General features: G+C 41.7%; 1 protein-coding gene across 1 annotated transcript in view; it reads left to right on the plus strand.

Annotated features, from left to right (window-relative positions):
• DNAH8 (dynein axonemal heavy chain 8) overlaps nucleotides 1-22,096 on the plus strand; it is a 328,140-nt gene extending 306,044 nt beyond the window's left edge. Inside the window, exons 89-93 of the mRNA XM_082637824.1 lie at nucleotides 3,422-3,578; nucleotides 6,688-6,840; nucleotides 6,924-7,113; nucleotides 18,792-18,913; nucleotides 21,734-22,096. Of these exons, the coding sequence (XP_082493950.1) occupies nucleotides 3,422-3,578; nucleotides 6,688-6,840; nucleotides 6,924-7,113; nucleotides 18,792-18,913; nucleotides 21,734-22,021 (910 nt within the window). The 3' untranslated portion in view covers nucleotides 22,022-22,096. The remainder of the gene's footprint in view (nucleotides 1-3,421; nucleotides 3,579-6,687; nucleotides 6,841-6,923; nucleotides 7,114-18,791; nucleotides 18,914-21,733) is intronic.
• The last annotated feature ends 753 nt before the right edge of the window (nucleotides 22,097-22,849 follow it).

The raw sequence follows: 22,849 nt of genomic DNA on the forward strand, positions 1-22,849 counted from the left end.
AAAAATCTTCCAACAAACAAAAGCCTAGGACCAGATGGCTTCACAGGCGAATTCTATCAAACATTTAGAGAAGCACTAACACCAACTCTTCTCTAACTCTTCCAAAATATAGCAGAGGGAGGGACACTCCCAAACTCATTCTATGAGGCCACCATCACCTTGATACCAAAACCAGACAAAGATGTCACAAAAAAAGAAAACTAAAGGCCAATATCATTGATGAACATAGATGCAAAAATCCTCAACAAAATACTAGCAAACAGAATCCAACAGCACATAAAAAGGATCATACACCATGATCAAGTGGGGTTTATCCCAGGAAGGCAAGGATTCTTCAATATATACAAATCAATCAATGTGATACACCATATTAACAAACTGAAGGATAAAAACCATATGATCATCTCTATAGATGCAGAAAAAGCTTTGGAGAAAATTCAACACCCATTTATGATAAAAACCCTCCAGAAAGTAGGCATAGAGGGAACTTACCTCAACATAATAAAGGCCATATATGACAAACCCACAGCCAACATGATTCTTAGTGGTGAAAAACTGAAACCATTTCCGCTGAGATCAGAAACAAGACAAGGTTGCTCACTCTCACTGCTATTGTTCAACATACTTTTGGAAGTTTTAGCCACAGCAATCAGAGAAGTAAAAGAAATAAAAGGAATCCAAATCAGAAAAGGAGAAGTAAAACTGTCACTGTTTGCAGATGACATGATACTATACATAGAGAATCCTAAAGATGCTACCAGAAAACTACTAGAGCTAATCAATGAATTTGGTAAAGTAGCAGGATACAAAATTAATGGACAAAAATCTCTTACATTCCCATACACTAATGATGAAAAGTCTGAAAGAGAAATTATGGAAACACTCCCATTTACCATTGCAACAAAAAGAATAAAATACCTAGGAATAAACCTACCTAGGGAGACAAAAGACCTGTATACAGAAAACTATAAGACACTGATGAAAGAAATTAAAGATGATACAAACAGATGGAGAGATATACCATGTTCTTGGATTGAAAGAATCAACATTGTGAAAATGACCATACTGCCCAAAGCAATCTACAGATTCAATGCAATCCCTATCAAACTACCAATGGCATTTTTCACAGAACTAAAGCAAAAAATTTCTCAATTTGTATGGAAACACAAAAGACCCCAAATAGTCAAAACAACCTTGGGAAAGATAAACAGAGCTGGAGGAATCAAGCTCCCAGACTTCAGACTATACTACAAAGCTACAATAATCAAGACATAGGTACTGGCACAAAAACAGAAATATAGATCAATGGAATAGGATAGAAAGCCCAGAGATAAACCCATGCACATATGGTCACCTTATCTTTGACAAAGGAGGCAAGAATATACAATGGAGAAAAGGCAGCCTCTTCGATGAATGGTGCTGGGAGAACTGGGCAGCTACGTGTAAAAGAATGAAATCAGAACACTCCCTAACACTATACACAAAAATAAACTCAAAATGAATTAAAGACCTGAATCTAAGTCCAGACACTATAAATCTCTTAGAGGAAAACAGAAGCAGAACACTCTTTGATATAAATCACAGCAAGATCCTTTTTGACCCACCTCCTAGAGAAAGGGAAATAAAAACAAAAATAAACAAATGGGACCTAATGAAACTTAAAAGTGGTTTTCTCATTGTGGTGGCTTCTCTTGTGTGGAGCACCGGGTCTAGGCGCACAGACTTCAGTAGTTGCAGCACACGGGCTCTAGAGCGCACGGGCTTCAGTAGTTGTGGTGCACGGGCTTAGTTGCTCCATGGCTTGTGGGATCCTTCCCGGATCAGGGATCAAACCCGTGTCCCCTGCATTGGCAGGTGGATTCTTAACTGCTGCGCCACCAGGGAAGTCCCACATTTATGTTGTTTTAAGCCACTTATTTTGTGGTAATTTGTTACAGCATCACTAAGAAAAAACTAATGCAGGTTTTAATTTTTAAAATTTTCATGAGTTCTATCTGGCTCTTTTTCAAATAAGCTATTCGTGTTTATAGTTTCCTGTTTCATACTTATATTTTCAATCACCTTTTTATTCTTCAATATAGTAAAAACATAATGTGCCTCTGAAAATTCACTGTCAGAGATCTTTGCAGGTCTGGTTCTGCTTCCTTTTGTTTAGTTGGCTCTTGCTCACAGTGCCTGTTTCTCTGAGTTTTTTAACTCCTGACTGTGAGCTCATGTTTATTGGAAATTAACTGTTGGATTCTTTGAGACTTGGGTTGAAGGCATATTGTTCCAGGAAAGATTTATGTTCACATCCGCCAGATGCCACCTGTGTCTTCCTGGGACCACCTGAAAATAAATCTTTAGCTTGAGGTTTTTCAAATCACACAAGTAAATGACTGAATGTTAATTAATATCACAAATTAAGAATTCTTAGGAAAGATTTTTTTTTCCCACCAAGCTAGGTAGAACGATTTACCTACCATCCCCTTCTGACAAGTGGGTTATTTCTAGTTGACTTTTATACTAAGTGATTAGCCCTATGAAGTCCCAGATTTATGTAGGAGTTTCCTATTAGACTTTCTTCCTTGGGCATATGGGTTACCTATTCTCTCATTGTACCATCCCAACAGACACGCAAGAACACCAGGGCTTAGTTGATGCCCCCTTGGTAAAATCTGGCTTATGTTTCTGGATTCCAGTTTTCATTCTATATTTTGTTTGACCCTCTGGATTTCTTAGTTTCTTGCCAGTTCAGTAATGTTTTTCATATCTTATCCAGCATTTTTAGCTATTTTCAGGAGAGTTGTTCAGGGTAACAATTGCACTGTACTGTCAGAAGTTAAAATGTCTGATTCTCTCTTTAGAATGAATTCTTAGGTGTAAAATTGCTAGATTATGTGAATTTTAAAGACGGGTAGCTGCATTTAGATAAGTGGTGCCAATAGAACACTTTGGAAATCGTAAAACAAGTGGGAAAGTAAGAAAACAAAACAGAAAAGACCAAGGAAATTTTAATTTATAATTCAGTGAAGAAATATGAGCAGTGCTCTTCAAGCTAACAAATTGTCATATAATGGCAGATTCTTAGGACCAGTCCATAAGCAGGGGAGAATAAAAGGAGGTGGGCTCCTTGACCAGCATGAGGTTAGCTGCAAGCAAGATTAGCTAGCACTGCTTTGGATTATTAAGGACTTTCATGGAATCTTTCCCTGAAAATGGAGAGCTTTCATTTCTGAGATGTTCTTGATGTCCTAATAGGAGGAAGTAGAATGGACCTCTAGTTTTTTCATTCCTGTATGTTGATGGTAAAGTTTTCCTTTTTCCCCCTTTTTTGGCTGGATTTGATTTAAGTTATTCATAATTTAATTTTCACCTTGATAACTATCTCTGAACATACGTTTCCATGCCACATTCTGAACAGTTCAGTTCTTTTTGTCAGGTATCAGAGTAACACTGCTTCTGCTGTTCTTGAAACAATTACCAACATTCAACCCAAAGAGAGTGGAGGTGGCATGGGAGAGACCCGGGAAGCCATTGTTTATAGGTTATCCGAAGATATGCTGAGCAAGCTGCCTCCTGATTACATTCCACATGAGGTGAGATACCCTTTCTGCCTGATGCACAGGACTGTCTTTGGGTTCCACAAAGCTGAGCACAGTCCTGGGACAGTATGTTTCAGTCAGTCCCTTCCTCTCTCTGCTCAATTCTTCTTTTTTACCTTTTGGTCTTCTCTTTCTTACCCTTGCTCAAGCATCTTGCAAAATTACAATCTGCACTTTTCTACTCCACTTTCTCTCTCAATTGCCTTTTCTGTACCCTTTCCCCATCTTTGGGTTCCTCTGTCTTTGGGTCTCCAGATGTCTTAATCCTCTGGACTGGAAATCTCTCCCCACCTCTCTTACCCAAACCTGCTTTGTCCATTTTTTAAATGTAGCCCTTTTTTCTGTCTCTTGCCCTCCATACTTTTCATTCTCTCAATCCACTCAGCCAGGTAATAGGAAAGCAAGCCATTTAAATGAATTCACTACCCAGTTTGGATGGCAATAATTTTCTATTTCTTGAACTCCCAGATGTTTGCTTGTTAATCAACTTCAGTTTTTCTCAAAAAAATTTTTTTATCTCAAGACCCCTTTACGAAATGATTGAGGACCCCAAATAGCTCTTGTTTATATGGATTATAACTACTGATATTTAACATATTAGAAATGTTAAACTAAAAATTTTCAAAAATATTTATTAATTTATTGTGAAATAACATTAATAAACCCATCACATGTTAGCATAACATTTATATTTTAAAAATAAGTATATTTTCCAAAACAAAAACATTCAAAGAGAAAAGTGGGATTGTTTTACATTGTTGTTGTTACAGTCCTCCCACCTGCAGTGAGTGCCCCCAACAATAAAAAAGGTTTTCTTGCTTCTTAAAACAATTTTTGCTTCTGTTGTGTAGATGGGTACCAAGGATTTGGCTAAGATACTGAAATCAATGACTTCACATAGAGATGTTTATAGTCAGGGGAGAAAATATTTTTTAAATGGATAGGTATTATAAGCACATACTTTCTGTGGTTCATTGTAAATGATCTTCAGAAGACAGATGAGGCATAATAACTGTCTTCACAGATTTTAAAAACCGGCATGTGAAAGTGAGATAAAATTTACTCTGTATGACTAGACCGCAGGTTGGTATTACCAGAAAAGGATTTCAAGACCTTGGGATAATTTGAGCTGTTCAGGGTTAGTCAGGACCACTTCACCAAGATCTCTGTTCTGGCAACATCCCAGCAGGAACTGAGTGTGAGGGATGTCCCTAAACGGATTGCTAGATGGGAGGGAGTTTGTACCAAGAGACATCTAAAACAGCTTCCTCTTCCAGGATCACTTACTTTTTAGTGTCCTTTATTTTACAGAAGAGATGTGTTTTTTAAAATGTGGCTGTAAAGTGAATTTAGTTAATTGAAATGTAATTATACTATTGACTTAAAAACATTCGCGTAGAAAAGACTACCTGGTTTCAGAAACATAATAAAAATTCTAAATAAGACTACAGCAAATCTTTCACTTATTAATAGAAAGACAGTTTTAGGCTGGAACAATAAGCATACTCAAAGTAAAATCAGTACTAAACTTAGATTTTCTAGAGTCTAAGTTTTAAGACACATTAAGCATGTGTCTATTGCAAGGGAAGCCTCTCTCTTAAAACCCTAAGTAGGGCAAGGCGATTTGTTTGGGGCTGTTAGCATACTAAAAGCTACCCGGGCTATTGATTTGATAGTGTAGCCAACACCTGGGCTTAATTTCTAATGCTGGTTGCAAAAGTATTTCCATAATTTCCCTTTTCCTTAAAGTGTGAGTTTCCACAAAGCGGTCCTGATTTAAAGAGAATGATATATAGGCTCTTTAGCCACTGGAGGCTGAGGGGCTCAAGATGAGAACAGGGCAGCGGAGCCTGCAAAAATGTAAGTTCTAGAACCAGGAATTTGGGTGAATACCTGAAGGTTGGTATGGCAGACTGAGTTAGGGACCTCCACTGGCATATTTGACTGGGATTTCAAGATCATTTGCTCTACCTGCGCAGGTAGTCCCGTCCAGGTGTTCAGTTTTACATCACTGCTTCCCTCTCATCCCTCACACACTAGAAGTTGCCCAGCTGCAGTTAAGCAGAGGTGTTCATTGCTGAGTAGGAAACATCAGCACCATGCCAGAAAACCTGTTCTGTAAAATGAGGAGGATGATCCAGATGAGCCTGAAGCCCATCTGTCTCTAATATTCCATGACTCAAGAAGAGGTAGTGGGCATCTCCAGCAGAGAACACTACAGTTTACTGGCTTTCTGGTGATTGTGTGGACTGGTACCTCACTCCAAATTTTATCCCACTCCCTGTGTCTATCCTTACCCCTCCTATTCTAGCATCTCTTCGACTGTGGCCAGCAGAAAGTTCAGATCTCTTTATGAGGTCTTGCCAGTATTCATAGTCAATCTTTTCTTGGGCATATGTCACTAAATTGAAATGTGTATATATATTGGCTTATTTCCAAATAATTGTTATATTTTATTGTTCCCACAACCAGATGCTTTTATATTGATCTCTTCAAATGGCCAATAAATTATATACAAGAAAGAACAGGTGCTTAATGGCCCTCCCACAAAGTCAAATATTTTCATTGATTAGACTAGGAAAGACTCTCCTTAGTCACCCTAGCCAGGGCAATAGTGACCTTAGGAAACTGCAGCCAATCATATTTATTGGTAACTGTTCTGTAAAGATTTTGGCTATATTAAACTGTCTGTGACATTTCTGATAACAATTCTGCAGGCACTACGAAAAAAAAGTATTCCAAACTGTGCACTTATAAAGGTTAGATTGCAAAAGGATATTTAATTGACACTTAGTGCTTAATCATTTGAAAGGGAAAAAAGGTACAAGTTTATTTCAGCTTTTCATAGTACATTTCCAATTATCAACTAAGTACAATCAGTAGGAAATAAAAATCATTTTAGTTGAACAGTAGTTTTTGAAGCCCAGAAAATGGGCAATTTAATGGCAAATTTGATGCTGCAAGAGATATTTTAGAGTTCATATGGGCTTGTAGAGATACATCCAGCGGAAGAAAAAGAATAGAGAAAGGAGAGGTCATTGGAAAAGAAGTGGCAGATGGTTTTTTAAAAATCTCTGTCATTGTGTTGTATGCTTTGTGTTAGGTGAAAGCTCGTTTGATGAAGATGGGACATCTTAATTCAATGAACATATTTCTCAGACAGGAAATTGACAGAATGCAAAAAGTCATCTCAATACTTCGCAGTAGCCTGAGTGATCTAAAATTGGCCATTGAAGGAACGATCATTATGAGTGAGGTGAGCTATTATTGTCTCAATAGTCGTTTCTCTCTTTTGCTGATTTTTCTTTTTCTCAGATTTTAACTTTACCTTTTTCCCAGAACTTGAGAGATGCTCTGGACAATATGTATGATGCTCGTATACCTCAGATCTGGAAAAGAGTGTCCTGGGATTCATCCACACTGGGCTTCTGGTTTACTGAACTTTTGGAAAGAAATGCTCAGTTTTCCACATGGATATTTGAAGGGAGGCCCAATGTGTTTTGGATGACTGGTTTCTTTAATCCCCAAGGTAGGTGCTCATAGGAGAGTAGGCAAACTTGGAAGTTGTGGATAGTTGTATAGTAGCACTGTGTGATAAATGTATGTTATACAAAACAACATAGGGCTTCCTTGGTGGCGCAGTGGTTGAGAGTCCGCCTGCCGATGCAGGGTACACGGGTTCGTGCCCCGGTCCGGGAAGATCCCACATGCCGCAGAGCGGCTGGGCCCGTGAGCCATGGCCACTGAGCCTGCGCGTCCGGAGCCTGTGCTCCGCAATGGGAGAGGCCACAACAGTGAGAGGCCCGTGTACCGCAAAAAAAAAAAAAAAAACACAAAAAACAAAAAAACATAGAGGTACAGCTTGCTGCATGCTGGACCTGTGCTTTCAGAATTGGAGACCAACAGATAATTCTGCTATATTTGTTTTACAAATTCAGTCTGAAATTCTTTCTGCCATATTGCTTCCACAATATGGGGGCAAAACTCCATTTTTTTTCTCGCCCACTCAGCAAGCAAGTCCGTGGTTAGGACAATGTGAAATAGTGGAAAAGTTTTGTTCAAACCTGTTTTTAAATGTTTATGAAAATGACAAAAATGAAGCACCAAAATATGCAAAAAAATGTGCCTAGAGTTCAGAAAATTAGACTGATTTAAAAAATGATCAGGTGGCAAAAGTTTTATTCAGTGAACTTCTGGAGTCTGTCCCTGCTCAGCTTTTTTTTTTCTCCCATGAAAAAGTGCTTTGTGATTCCACTGCATGTATTCCTTCATTCCATTCTAGAAATATTTACTGAATAAGTTTCTGACTAGATCTCATAGAGTTCATAAAAGTTTAGAAACGTGACAATTTTTGGTCTTACTACAATATGGATAGTTTTTTAAAGTAATTCTTGGCTAGGATGAAGAGATGCTGGGGTCCTTACAGTTCAGCACCTTATAGCTCCATTAGTTATACAATTTAAGAAGCATTCACACTTACAGATTTAGGGTGTATTATTGTTACTGACAGCAGTATGGTTGAATCTCATAAAATAATATTAAGTGAAGGAAGTCAAACAGGACACATTGTAAGTATGCATAGTGTACACATAGGTATACATTGTAATGTATGCATATTGTATGATTCCATTTACACAAGGAATTGAAACAGGCAAAACAGATCTTAAAAGTAAGAATAATGGTTCCCCTTGTGGGAGAGGGCAGTGATTGCAAAAGAGCACTAGGGGGCTTTTGGGTGTTTGGAAATGTTCTGCTTCTTGATCTGGATCTTGGTTACAGGGCTGTATTCCCTTGGTGAAAATTCATGGAGCTGTATACTTATGATTTGTGCACGTTTCTTTGTATAAATAATACTTCAAAAAATAGGAGACATTTATTTGTCCTCTGTGTACATACATTCATTCACTTCATGAATTTTCAAATGCCTTAACATTTTCTAAATTTAAAACCCTAACCATGGTGGTTTTTATGAGCTTAAATTATACATGGTATATTATTATGTCAAAAGAATTTAGATTTGTGCAGGACAGCCCCCAGATTTCACTTACCTCTTTTTCTCCCAGAATTTCCATTGAATTTTGGGAGGAAATTTTTTTATTATGGTTCTCAGGTTTTATGTGTCTACTTATGAGTCTCTTTCCTCCTTACCAGCCCTCAATTTGAGTAAGTTGTCACCAGGGAATTCCTGGCTTGGGAGTCTGAAGAAATAGTATTTAACTTAATTAGGATTGTTCAACCACCTTTCATTTGCCAGCCCCTCTGCTAGGTGCTTTCAATAGAGAGAGATTTGAGACCTAATTCCTGCCCTAAAGGAATCCATAATCTGGTTAGTAGGACAGAAATATTAGCAACTTCAACATAATTTGATAAATGTTCCACCCAGTGAGGACAAAGCACCACACTAGCACAGAGGAGAGAAAGATCAATTCTGCCAAGGCAAGGCTTGAGAAGAGCTTCACACGGGAGGCAGTGAGCAGAGTTTGCAGAGGCAGGGACTGGAGACAAGAGCATCCCAGAGAGAGGCCAGAGCAGAGACAAGGCATGTCCAGGGAGAGAAGCCCGATGTGGCCCAAGCTTGGGAAGCAGGAGCAGGGGTGTTGGGGAGTGAGGCTGGGGTGTGAAGTCTTCCAAGGGAGTTTGGGCTGCATCATAAAGGCAACAGCAAGTCACCAAAGATCACAAGATAACCCCAGGTGGAGGCAGACTGTAGACTGAAAGAAGGATGTCCACAGCACTGAGACTTTTACCGGATCCAGGGGAGACAGCCTGAGACCTTAACCAGGTGCAGAGAAGGAGGCAGATTTGATGGATTGATTAAATGGGGACCTTTGAGAGAGCGGGGACTGGCAATGGCTGAGGCTGAAGGCCAGGTACAAGACAGGGAGCATTGGTAGAGGGGCCAGCTGGGAGGAAAAGCAGGGAGCTCTGGATTTGTCAGCTTGTGCTGGTGGGACATCCAGGTGGGGAGGTGTGTTGGCAGACTTGGGGTTTGGCAAAGGTGTGAGGATCAGTGATATTTTTAAAAAGTGAGATCATTAAGTGTAGTTTTGATATTTAGAAGCCAAGGGAGTGGGGTTGGTTCATCCCTGACTTTCCATAGACATAGCTAAGTCGTACATCACAGCACACAATCTCTGTGAGTGATTGCTTTTTTCCATTAGAAATGTGACTTTCAATAGCAAAGTATTAATATGAACTAATCTTTGTTACTATTTCTTAAGATATACTACAAACCAGAGCAACATTTAAAGAAATATAAATACAAATCAGTTTTCTTATTTGTCTTTACTTGTAATAATATTAATCCTTTCTCTTTTTTTTTTCTTCATTTGTGTTTTTAAACTGAGTTTTGATTCTTTCTCTCATGGCTCTCTATGTCTCAGAAAGTCTCGGACTTATCCAAGCATCCTACCTTTACACACAAGCATCCAGACACATACCCTTATCTGTGATTGCTTTCTGTTTGTAGCACAGAAGAGTGGAGGTCAACTTTCCCTGCATACTAATCATTTCTCTGCTTCCTTTTCCTTCTCTTGATATGAGAGACAAATCACTTTCTGTTCCATATCACCTGGCCAAATCTGGAAAGCATAGAGATTACAGCAAGCCTCTCTGATCACCTTTTGACACCCGTGATTGATTTCTCAATATGATGTATCTCCTGGGTTTTATATCTTCTAATCCAGTCCCCTTCAATGAAATAATTTTTTTTTGGCTCAAAACATTTAAGTAAATTATTTAATTTAAAAAAAAAACACGTTTAAGTAAAGCACAATGCAGTTTGCAAAGAGGTCATAGTTTCATCACAAATATGTATAGTCAAAATTACCTAGACTTTAAAACACTTGAAAATGTTTTTTTCACCTATGACCATTTGTTTTGTGTTCTTATAATGTTAATGTGGCATCTGATACAATCTGATGTGTGTTTCCCGTCATGCCTCCGGTGAGTGCCCCTCAGGCCTAAGTCACTTTGAGGCCCAGACCACCGCAGGGACAGGTGACAGGCCTTGTTTGCCCCCTAGTCTGTGTCTGAGCTCACGCTGTTTGTAGCCCTGCTCCGTTGCCTTATGGTAGTCTGACATTTTGTCATACTGAAGAAGCTGAGTCAGCCAGCCACCCTGGATCTGGTACGTTCAGCCCCCTTCACAATCATTTCTGTAGCAAATGATGAGCTCAATCAGGTGGCAATTAGATTTGATTATTAAAGTGGTCAAGCTCTCTGTACCCATGACCCTGTAACATCTGTTCAATGACACAGCTTTGGGCAGTGCCAATTTGCCTCCCAGCAGATTACTCAGGCCCAGTAGAACCTTTGTGCTCCACTGGGGCTTCCCAGCAGTCACTGGCACACACATTCACATATTGTTTAAGGCTGTGCTGCTCAGGGTTCTCAAAGGATTTCTGTGGTCGCTTGTTCCCACAGGTGTACCTTTTCAGAGCATCATGCACACGTGATTTAGATTCATATTTGTGTGTGTGTGTGTGTGTGTGTGTGTGTGTCATAGGTAGGGATGTGTTTAAACTTAAAGATTATGAGTGGTCATGAGCCTGACTTCAAGCCAGGGGATTGCCTGCGTTCCACTGCCAGAACCTCTTAATTGATAGCCTTGCTTTGCCATTCGATGTTCGGCGTGACTCACAGGCGCTGCTAAGGAAAGGGCAGCCGAGGCTGGACGTGCTCTCGAGGTCTCACACCTCGATGTTAGGTTGAACGGTGCAATATCATTATTTTCCAAATGTTTAACTCAATCTGGAGCTTGATGCCATTTGGATGCCAGACTGTGCTAGTTTTTCTTGTTTTGTTCCTCAGTGTCTTGACCAGCCACGCCAGTCTGTTGCAGCAGAAATCAGCGACAACTTAGTACTCACTACTACAAATCAAGATTTTCAGTTAGAGGAGATTTTACTGAAGCAAGGAGATGCATAATTTTTGTCCTGTTATCTTTTGTTCCTGTAAAAATCACCTACAACCTCTTGCCTGTGTATTGTTTTCAGGGCAACATCGGCAGCTACCAGCAATTTCTGAATGCTTGCCTTGAGGATAGTTATAAAAGCCTGATGTTTGTTGGGCAGAGGAGTGCACCAGGGTTATTAATAGAACTTTAGGATTGGAACAGTCTGGGGATTTCTTCTAATCTTGTAACAATCCTAAGCGTGTACCTGAGCTGCTGTTTGCCAAACTAGAGCTGCCCCTAATGTCTGAAGGGACCTCTCAGGCCTCCAAACCTCAATTTGGGTGATAGCACTCACTACCCTGACCCCGAATCCCAGAACCAGAGAAGGACTGTTGACACCTTAGAAATGCCTCCAAGTGAATAACAACCCATCCTTCTTGCCTTTGTGGGGGAGACACTTAGATGTACTGGCTTCAGTCTCAACCACATCCCATGTAATTCTGGTCTCTGCCCACAGTTAGCTTCCTTACCAATCCTCTAGGCCCTTGTAATCTGGCCGGCTTCATCCTTATACAGAAACTGCTGTCTCCAAGGCCACCAAATCTAGTGACCTTCCTGCTAACTTCACTTCATACCTTGGCTTCCATCCATCACCTTCCTCGGTTCTCCTCCTACCTCTCAGGGGGTTGCTTCTCAGCCCACTTTGTAGGCTCTTCTCAGGCAAGTTCTGCCCTTGGCCCTGGCCCCTTCACTGATGACCTCAGCCATTTGCATAGATGCAACTATTCGTCTCTACTTACGGACCGATTCATCGAAAGTCCCAGTGTGAGCTTCTGATTCTTACCTCCAACTGCCATCGTAGACTATTCCATCCTCCTGTGAACCTCACCAGTACTACCATCTGTTCATCTTCCTCCCAAACCAACCTCACCAGGATTCTGCTATATTTGCTTGTGCATCACCACCCTCCAGATCACCCTGACTCTTGTAGCGAGTCCCCTAACATCCTAACAGCTTGAAAGAGGGAAACCAGGAATGCATAGTGTGGTGGAAGATGAGAGGGGAGGGGAGGAAGGAAGGACAGATGCTGCCAGAGGTCAAGAAAGACAGGGCCACAAGGGGTCAGATGGCTTTCTCAACAAGGAGACTGCTGGCAAGAGAAGTCTCTGTGGAGTGGGTCAGGAGGTGGAGGAATGAGATTGCAGGGTGAGTGAGAGACCAGGAAATGGAGAGACAGAGAATAAGGATGGACAACATGGGTAATTCTCTCAGGAAATTGGGCTTGGAAGAGGAGAAGCAAGTTGGAGGAGCAGCTGTAAGAAGAAAACATTTTCTTCCTTCTTCTTTTAATGATAGGACAGGCTTGATCCCATTCAAATACTGGTGGGAAGGAGCCAGGAGAGAGAGAGAGAGAACAAGGATACAAGAGAGGGGTAAAAGAGGCAGGAAGGGATGGCTCCCAAGTGGAGAGATGCACTCCAAGCAGGAGGAGGGACACCTCACCCATTGTGATAAGGATAATAAGGAAGGAATGCAAGTGAGTTTGTTGGTTTGGTGGCAAGAATTTGAGAGAATTCCCATCTGATGCTTTCTATTTTCTCTTTGACTAAGGAGGCAAAGTGACCTCAGGAGCAAGAAGGTGTTAGAGGAGAGGTTTAAGCAGAGTGGCAGAAATCTGAGAAAGAGGGCTAAGGAAAGGATTGCTCAGTGACTTTGACAATCCAGTCGAGGCTGGTGATGGCTAAACCGCGGTGGCAACTGTGTGACGGTCTCAGTATTGTTCAGCAGCCTGGAATAGGTGTAAGAAGGAGGACATTTGGATTCATTTAGCACTGGGGGTTTGCTGGGCAAGTGATGAAAAGGATGGGTCTAGACTAAACAGGGAAGGAAGTGAAGAAAAGGGGGTGGAGTTGAGGAGAAGGTCTTCAGAAATGATGGGGTCAAGGAACTGAGAGGTCAGGATGCTGAGTGGGATACTGAAGAGACCCAGAAGGTGGCACGAGGCTCAGTGAGTGGGGGCAGATGGGCACTTGGCAGGGACAGTGAGGGGAGGAGCATGGGGCCAGAGGGTGTGGTTGTTAAAGATGCAAAGATTTTCATCAAAGGTGGAGGGACAACTGGGGAGGACAGTGTCTTCAGAGTTGACAGCTTCCAGTAAGGGCAAGAAGATGGAGAGAATGTTCTGTGAAGAGGTGGAAAATATGGGAGAGTCTGTTAACCACAGAACCACTCCAGAGGGAACAGTGGAAAGGTTGGGAGGGAGGGGAGAGGTACGAGGTTGGGTCGAGGGAGAGGAAGCATAAAGTAGCAGAGAAGGGATGAAGACGGTAAAGCAGTGCAGGGAAGTACATTTTGGCACATGAGACATGGCGGGGTTAGCTGATGCCAACCTGGCCAAGAGAATTAGCCCCAGCTCTCTGGCTTGTACTCAGGTTTTGCCAGAGCCAACTGTGTCCTGGATTAATGACATTTCAGAGAATACATGCATCTCAGGGGACTCTGGAAAGAGTCAGCTCGTATTACTGACAGCCTTCCTAATATTTTGCTTGTGTCATGGGGCATTTCTCTTCCCACTTGTCAAATCTGTTCTGAAAACAAATACGGGTCCATGATCTCTCATTGTCCTGTCATGCAGATCTTTTTACAGAGCAGAGGTTCTCAGCCCTGCCTACACAGTAGAATCACCTGGGGAGCTTTTAATACATGCTAATCCCTGGGGCCCCAGACCAACAACATCAGAATCTCTGGGGATAAGACCTCTAGACTCTTTACAGTTAATTTTAAAAGCTCCTTTGGTCATTTTAATGTGTGAGGAACCTGGGCCTTAGACCATTGCCACCCAGTATGTGGTCCACCAGCCAGAAGGAGCGGCATCACCTGGGAGCTTGATAGAAATGCAGAACCTCAGGACCTACCCTCGACCTACCTACCAAGTCAGAACTAGTGTTTTAGTAAGTGTTCCTTCCCCTGGTGATAAGTATGAGCATTAAAGTTTGAGAAGCCCTGCCTTAAAACAGTAGCGAAGCCTGGTCTCAGCTCTAGAGATTCTGATTTTATTGATCTGGGCTATGGCTTGGGAAGCGGGAGTTTTAAAGACTTCCCAGATATTTCTCATTTTCAGCCAAGTTTAAGGTTCCTGCCTTACAGCATCGAGCAAAGCGTCAGGAAGTGTCCCTGGGGCATTTTTATTCAACTGGGTGGATCATCCCCATCTTTGTTTAATGATTTCTGACCTTTTATTTAACTTACCAATGAACCATATTTGCCTCTCATTTAGGGAAAAAAACTGCCTGTCATAAAGTTATGGCAGGAACAGCATTTGTCCTCATCTTCCAAGATGCTAACGGGAGGCTTAGTAACTGATAAGACAGGAAATACTGAACAACCATAAGCCCATTACATAAGGACTGGTTCATTTATTAAAGAAAAAAAAAAGCTTTGTCTATAGGACCATCATTACAGAATACCAACCAACTCCTTGTAAAATTGAGAAGAGCAACGTTCCTGATTAGTTATTTCTTTTGTCTCTTCCAAGACATTGTTTGAATTGATACCGAAAGCCTCCTACGGCTTTCTTCAAGCCAACTGATTGCACATGTCAAACAACAGTAATTTGTTTGCTGAAATGTTGGGTCAGGACTATTATAGGAATTAAGACATAACAAGTGTTATTTTAGACCTGAGTTTCCAAAGTATGATCCAAGATTTAAAGTGCATTTTTTATATATATATAAATTTTTAATGTTTTTTATTGATTGCTGGGAAGATGTTTATTTATTTATTTATTTATTTGGTTGTGCTGGGTCTTAGTTGCGTCTGGCAGGCTCCTTAGTTGTGGCTCGCCAGCTCCTTAGTTGTGGCAGGCGGGCTCCTTAGGTGTGGCATGTGAACTCTTAGTTGCAGCATGCATGTGGGATCTAGTTCCCTGGCCAGGGATCGAACCCAGGCCCCCTGCATTGGGAGTGCAGAGTCTTAACCACTGTGCCACCAGGGAAGTCCCTAAAGTGTATTTCTTGAAAGAACAAGCTTGACAAGAATTCATTACGCTGTATGAGTTGGAAGGCAAAAAAAATTTTAAAGCACCTCAGTTAGCCCACATGTCACTCAGATGTTTGAATAGTTAAATCACCCATTTTCATGTGGGTGGTTAAATCTCATAAAGAGTAGGTTATTTCTGTTGAGGACTTTCCCCAACTGTTTGTTTCTCTCTTCTGAGTCAAACACATGAACATCTAAATCACTTTTCCACCACTGACGATTGAAGTTTGTTTTAAGAATTATTAAAATTAAATTAATGCCAAGACAATAGTACCACTTTTCAAGCTTTTATAAAGAAAAATATATCAATAGTCTTTTAAAATTATATAGGCTTCAGAAAACAGGAGATTTTGATTCCATTAGACTTGATATCAGTCTACAAGAAAGATGGTCATTCATTTTTTAAATTCAGTAAAGAGCAATTCAGTGGATTCACTATGGTTTGAATTCTGCAAGTTCATGTTCTTCTTTTTAGGAGGCCAGAAAAAGCTATCAAGACTTGAAAAAAATATGTATCTTCTTCATGTTCTGAGTGGGAATGACCCATGGAACAGTTTCCTACCCTCCACTCTCAGGCCTCAAATTATTTATTTAACATTTTCTTTTCTTAATAGCTCAAGGTAATATGTATTCTAGATTTCATCTACTGACATGCCAAGAGTGCGTCCTAAACATTAAGAGGCTTATTGTTGAAGTCAGCTAGGCAACATCATGCATATTCCCCAGGAGGGAGAAGAGAGAAGATGGTCTCTCCTTAACCACACTAGAGTTTTTCAGAGCTCTCCACCAATGACTGAAGTCTTTGTCTCGGGTGTCTTACATAAGAGAGAACCCCTCTCATCCCTCCCCTAGCACCTATGGCATTGTCCTGAGTGCCATATGGAGTGAGGTCAAATTTGTAATTTATTTGGAACTTAAAATATAGTAGAAAAATCCAGTTATTCAACTAGTACAGATGGATGGTTAAGACCAGGATTCATGCCTTGTGCATTATGACCTTGTATTGATAGATTCATAGATCAGTGATGAATTCTAAAATATCATAAAATAGGGTCAATTTAATTCCAGGTACTCTACTTGGATACACAGTGTCTGATACTCCACATGAATGCAAGCTTAATGTTGAGTGATGAAAATGACATTTTCATAGAGTCACTTAGAAGGGAGAATTGGATTTTATTATTGTGGTCATATATACCTGACTACCAAACACACAATGTGTTAACTACTAACTACTAAAAAATGGGATCCCCAGTATTTCAAATAGAAGTCAACATAATCACACTGATCAGATCACCTCAAGTGACTCCACACGTAGAGTACGGATAGGCCTTGACCAGCAGTTGCTGGCACTCTTGGTTTTATGAAACTACGACCTTATAAGAATCACTTATAAAAGTCCTTCAATCAGCTACTCTGGTTGATTGACCAACTTTTCTTTTGGATTAATGCAAGGGTTCTTCTTGAGCGCCCAAATCCTGTTTTAGTGAGGGCTCTGAGTAAACTTTATAAGATGCAAATACAACCAAATTATTTGCCTGCTTCAAATATTCAGTGGCTTCCCACCATCCACAAAGTCACCAAGTCCAAACTCTGACCCTGAAAAATCCTGCCTCTACCTTTCTAACCTCATCTGCCATCATTTCCTCACCTTTAGCCTAGACCTGCATGCCTTTGCATGTGCTGTTCCTCTAACTGGAATCGTCCCATCTGGAAAACTCCTACGTAGCCTTTCAAGACTCATCTTCAACTTCATCTTCTCAATTCAGCCTTCCCTGAGCTGTCCTCCCGAGTGGTCCATGTTGTTCTCACCTCTTTACTCATAACGACATCATGTTGTATGTCTACGTTCCCTCTAGACTGAGCTCCTTGAATGCAGGGTTCATGGATGGCCTCTTCATCATTGTGGGCATCTCACCTAGAGCAGTACCTGGTACATGGTGGCCACTCCTAAGAGGTTTAACAAATGAATGAATGAGTGCCTCCCCAAGTGTCTAATTTAATAATGAGGGAGGGGCTTGAGAATGGAGAGAACTTGACTTTCTCACTAAGCAGGCTAGGGTCCTATTCTTTCTCTCTAATTCCAAGGGATATTAACTCACCGCCTGCCATTATGCCTTGTAACTTCCCCTCCTCTTTCCACTCCCATTCAAACCTGATAAAATATTATCACTTATGTGGTGATTTGTGCATTAAAGTTCTCAGAGTTCACAAATCTAGGAGTAGTAGGGACACACAGGTTCCAAAATGTGCTCGTGATTATGAGTAAAGGGCCTCATGATTCCCAGTATTAACATGGAGGCCAAAATATAATATATAGGTCACAGATAAATTTTCCTAAGATTTTGAAGTCCATGTTGAAGTTTAAGGTGTACTTTTTAAACATTAAATGCTGCTCTACAAGATAGACTTCTTGGGCCTCCCTGGTGGCGCAGTGGTTGAGAGTCCGCCTGCCGATGCAGGGGATACGGGTTCGTGCCCCGGTCTGGAAGGATCCCATATGCCGCAGAGCGGCTGGGCCCGTGAGCCATGGCCGCTGGGCCTGCGCGTCCGGAGCCTGTGCTCCGCGGCGGGAGAGGCCACAACAGTGAGAGGCCCGCATACCGCAAAAAGAAAAAAAAAAAAAAAAAAAAAAGATAGACTTCTTTTATTGAATTGAATGGCATGATTTGCAAATACTAAGTTAAAAGAAAGGCCACAATATACAGAACCATGTATTGTCTTAAAATAACTGTATTATGCACATTAAAACATGGTGCTTTCCTTTCCAGTGTGATTGCTTTGTTTGATCAAACTGAAAGTCGGGCTTTCTATTTTGGCATTATGCCTTATTTCCTTAGACTAAATGAAATTGTTCCATGGTAGCAAATAGACGCTGATAATGGTTTGATTGAAGTTTTAATTGGAATGTTGTTCTCAGAATATTTGACCATTTCAGTCTTATTCCTAGATACTGGATCTTCAAACAGAGACTATAAGCTAGCACTGGGTTACAACCCTTAGGAGACCCGAGTGGTTGAAATCCCAGGAGAATTTTAAACCAAGACCTTGTCTGAGGCAGAGAGGGTGCTGCTTTCCTGCTGTCAGCTGGCAAGGCATATTTAGCTCATTGAAACAAAACACTGAAAGAAATATCCCCCCTGAGACTTGATCTCAACTCCTCTTGGGTGGGCACGCATCTGGAGATGGATAAGCAACTAACATGACCCCCTTCTTGTTTCTAGAGTGGACTGCACCAAGGCATCAAAATCATTTCTTTCTCTTTTTATAAGGCTTCCTCACGGCAATGAGACAAGAAGTGACCCGCGCCCACAAAGGCTGGGCCCTGGACTCCGTGACCATTCACAACGAGGTTCTGCGGCAGACCAAGGAGGAGATCACGTCACCCCCTGCGGTAGGTGCCAATGGGCAACAGCAGGGACAGTTCTGGAGCTGGGGCTCAAAGTTCAAGTTCTGCTGAACACTGACCTATAAGTGTCTCCGTTAAGTCCTTTGGCTTTGCAGCGAGGGTTTCCTCGGTTGTAACCTGGAGACCTCCATGCCAACACCTCCAGCATTTGCCAGAGTGGGAATGAATGACAAGCACTGGGAACCCCCCAGACTGCATTTCTTTGTAATTACAAGTTACACTTGTGTTTGCTGAAAAGGATTTTCCACCCGTCTCCATCCACTGCTGTGGGATACTCACAGAACTGACAAGAGCTGCAGGACCCTGTGCGGAAGGACACCTGGGTGGGGGAAGGGCAGATGCTCTAAGATAAGCAGACACCCCTGGGAGCCACTGCTTGGACACTTACCTGCCCTTTGAACTCGGACTAGTTCTTTAACTCTTTTGAGCCTCAACTTCTTCATCTGTAAAATGAGGATGATGATTCAACCTCAATAAAGATAGCTGTGAGACTTCAATGGGATCATGTAGGCTTGGTTCCAGACCCCACATAGATATTCAATAAATCTTAGTTCCTTCTTCCCTTTCTCTGATTCTTATTCCCTTGGTTGTCAAATCAGGGGGCTGGACCAGATGATTTCCAAGCTCTGGCCCTTTTTGCCACTTTATGACAAGGATCACCATTCTTCCAGTTTCCAATAACATGGTCCTTATTTTTGTCTGAGATCCCACCAGAAGAAACACCTTTAACCTCCATATTTCCACCAACAATCTCTAGATTCAAGGAAACATAGGCTTTTTCAACTATGCCTTCAAAATTCTTCCAGCTTTTTCGGGTATTTGTTACAGCAGCATCCTGTTTCCTGGTACCAAGATCTGTATTAGTTTCCTAAGGCTGTTGTAACAAAGTACCACAAACTGGGTGACTTAAAACAACAGGAATTTATTTTCTCAGAGTTCAGGAGGCCAGAAGTCCAAAATCAGGGCATTGGCAAGGTTGGTTTCTTCTAAAGGCTCTGAGGGAGAATCTGCTCCATGGCCCTCACCTAGCTTCTGGTGGCTGCTGGCAAATCTTGGTGCTCCTTGACTTTGTAGCTGCATCACTCCAACCCCTGCCTATCTCATCACGTGACCTCCTTCCCTGTGTGTTTCTCTGTGTATCTTCTTCTCTTCTTATAAGAACTCCAGTCATATACTCGTCCACTATGACCTTAACTAATTACATCTGCAAAGGTTCTATTTCCAAATAGTCACATGCTGAGCTTCTAGGTGGACATGAGTTTTTGCAAGGGACTATTCCATCCACAACACCTTCTAACTACGACTTTGTAAAGTTCTTAGAGTGAAAGGAGCCTAAAAGGATACAGTTTACTATTGGATGATGCCTGAGTGGTTGTATTTTCATGTGGTAATTGTCACCTACTGACTTAATGATGGTATCATATGTCCTGATTTTCTGGGATTGTCCATGGTTTTACTGTCAAATCATGTACTTCAGGTTTTGGTTCAAAAAGTATGGTTCTTATACTGTTAGCCCACATGAGGGATTCCAGAAAACACTTTGCAGCTAATCTCCCCCTCTTTTATTATAATCGATGTTTACTTCCCCTTACCCTACCCTCACTGGAAATGGAAAACTGGTCACCATCTTCTACATAAGTGTATCTTATGATCTTACGTGATTATTGGAGCCTCCACCATGATTCCCTTTAGACTTTTTTTCTAAAAAGTCTAAAGACTGAGTACATGTTCTATGGCTGCCCCCTGCCTACAGAATAAAGTTCAGGCTCTTCAGTCTGGCATCTACACTCTTCCACAGTTAAGCCCTAACTTATTTTTCATAACCATTGAACCTGCTGCTAAATATTATAAAATGCTTGGGCTTTGCTGCTCATCCTGCCTTTCTTTGTAGTATTGCTCTTCCCTGGGACGCCCACCCTTTCTCCTCTATCTTTCCAAACGCAGCTCACCCTTCAAGGCCATCTCCTCCACAAGGGTCTCCAAACATTCCAGGCCTTACTGACCTTTCACCTCAAGTCACTGCACTTAGCCTCAGTCAGTGCTGTTCATCAGGCAGCCCCTCTAACAAGCGTGTGCTGGTATTCAAGTCATGTCTTTTACATTTTGTTCTGTGTGTGTGTGTGTGTGTGTGTGTGTGTGTGTGTCTTGTCTCCTGATTTAATGATGAGGCCCTTGAGGGCAGGTCCTACTGTGTGAATGACAGAGACACAAGGATGAGGTCAGCCACTCTTGGACCAATTCTCACCGCCCTCACCGCCCTCCCCCCACACCCATCACACCTGCTCTCCCTCTACCACACCCAGTCTCTGAGGGTGCTCGAACCCCTGCTGGCCAGACCTGGCTGCTGGTCAGACCTGGCTATTCGTCTCACTAGATCCAACAACCGAGATGAAATTAGATCCGCATTTTGGCTTGGCCAGCGTAGGCTGAGATCCCGAGTGGCATCCAGCTCTGAGTCCTGTTCTGTGCTCCCACCACCCCTGTCAGAGACTTTCATCTCCCTGCAGAGGCGATTTGGTGCCGCTGGCTAAGTTCACAGTCCCAGGCAGGCCACCCCCAGGCTCAAATCTCCAGTAATAGGAACATTTCAACAGCGCTCATAGCCTCAAGCTATGCCACAGGGGAACACTGGGCTCAGTATTTCGCTGGAATGCGTCCAGTGGTGTTTCCTTCTTCTGGTAGTGTTTTAAGATTGGTGTACATTTTCTTTCCAAACTGACAACCTTTTTTACAGTATTGGATGCCCATCTCAGAGCACCTAATTATTAAAAAAAATTCCTGTTACCTTACGCTTGGTTCTTCCAGGAAGGTGTGTATATTTATGGGCTGTACTTGGATGGAGCAGCCTGGGACAGACGGAACGGGAAGCTCGTGGAATCCACCCCCAAGGTGCTCTTCACGCAGCTGCCCGTGCTGCACATCTTTGCCATTAATTCCACAGCGCCCAAGGACCCCAAGCTGTATGTGTGTCCTATTTACAAGAAACCGAGGCGAACTGACTTGACCTTCATCACCGTGGTGTATTTGCGAACAGTCCTGTCCCCAGATCACTGGATCTTGAGAGGTGTGGCCCTTTTGTGTGACATCAAGTAAGTTCATTTCCACTTGATGAGGGCAGAGGAGCCACGTGGGTGGCCAGTGCTATTGAGAGACTTGGTGAGGCATATCTTTTCTCCCTGATAATTGCTTGATTACTCTTTCTAAATTAAAAAGTTGATATCCTACAATCGCTTGTGTGTATGTGTTTTCCCTCATATCAATATTTATTTATTTATTATTATTTTTTTTTGGAGTATAATTGCTTTACAATGTTGTGTTCATTTCTGCTGTACAACGAAGTGAATCAGCTATACATATACCTGTATCCCCTCCCTCTTGTACCTCCCTCCCACCCCGTCCTCCATCCCACCCATCTAGGTCATCACAGAGAACTGAGCTGAGCTCCCTGTGCTTTATAGCAGATTCCCACTAGCTATCTATTTTACACACAGTAGTTAGTGTATATACATCAATCCTAATCTCCCAATTCATCCCACCCCCGCTCCCCCTCTGTGTCCACCCATCTGTTCTCTTCGTCTGCGTCTCTATCCCTGCCCTGCAAATAGGTTCATCTGTACCATTTTTCTAGATTCCACATATATGCATTGATATATGATATTTGTTTTTCTTTCTGACTTACTTCATTCCATATGACAGACTCTAGGTCCATCCACATGTCTACAAATGACCCAATTTTGTTCCTGTTTATGGCTGAGTAATATTCCATTGTATATATGTACCATGTCTTCTTTATCCTTTCATCTGTCAATGGACATTTAGCCTCATATCAATATTTAAAAAGACAATTCTAAAGTAAGGTTTTTTATTCCAGGCAATCGTATTCCATTATAATTATTTTTTTTTTAGATAAAGTCCTATCTT

This window comes from Mesoplodon mirus (genome assembly GCF_964341445.2).
Source record: "Mesoplodon mirus genome assembly, chromosome: 12".
NCBI lineage: Eukaryota > Metazoa > Chordata > Mammalia > Artiodactyla > Ziphiidae > Mesoplodon > Mesoplodon mirus.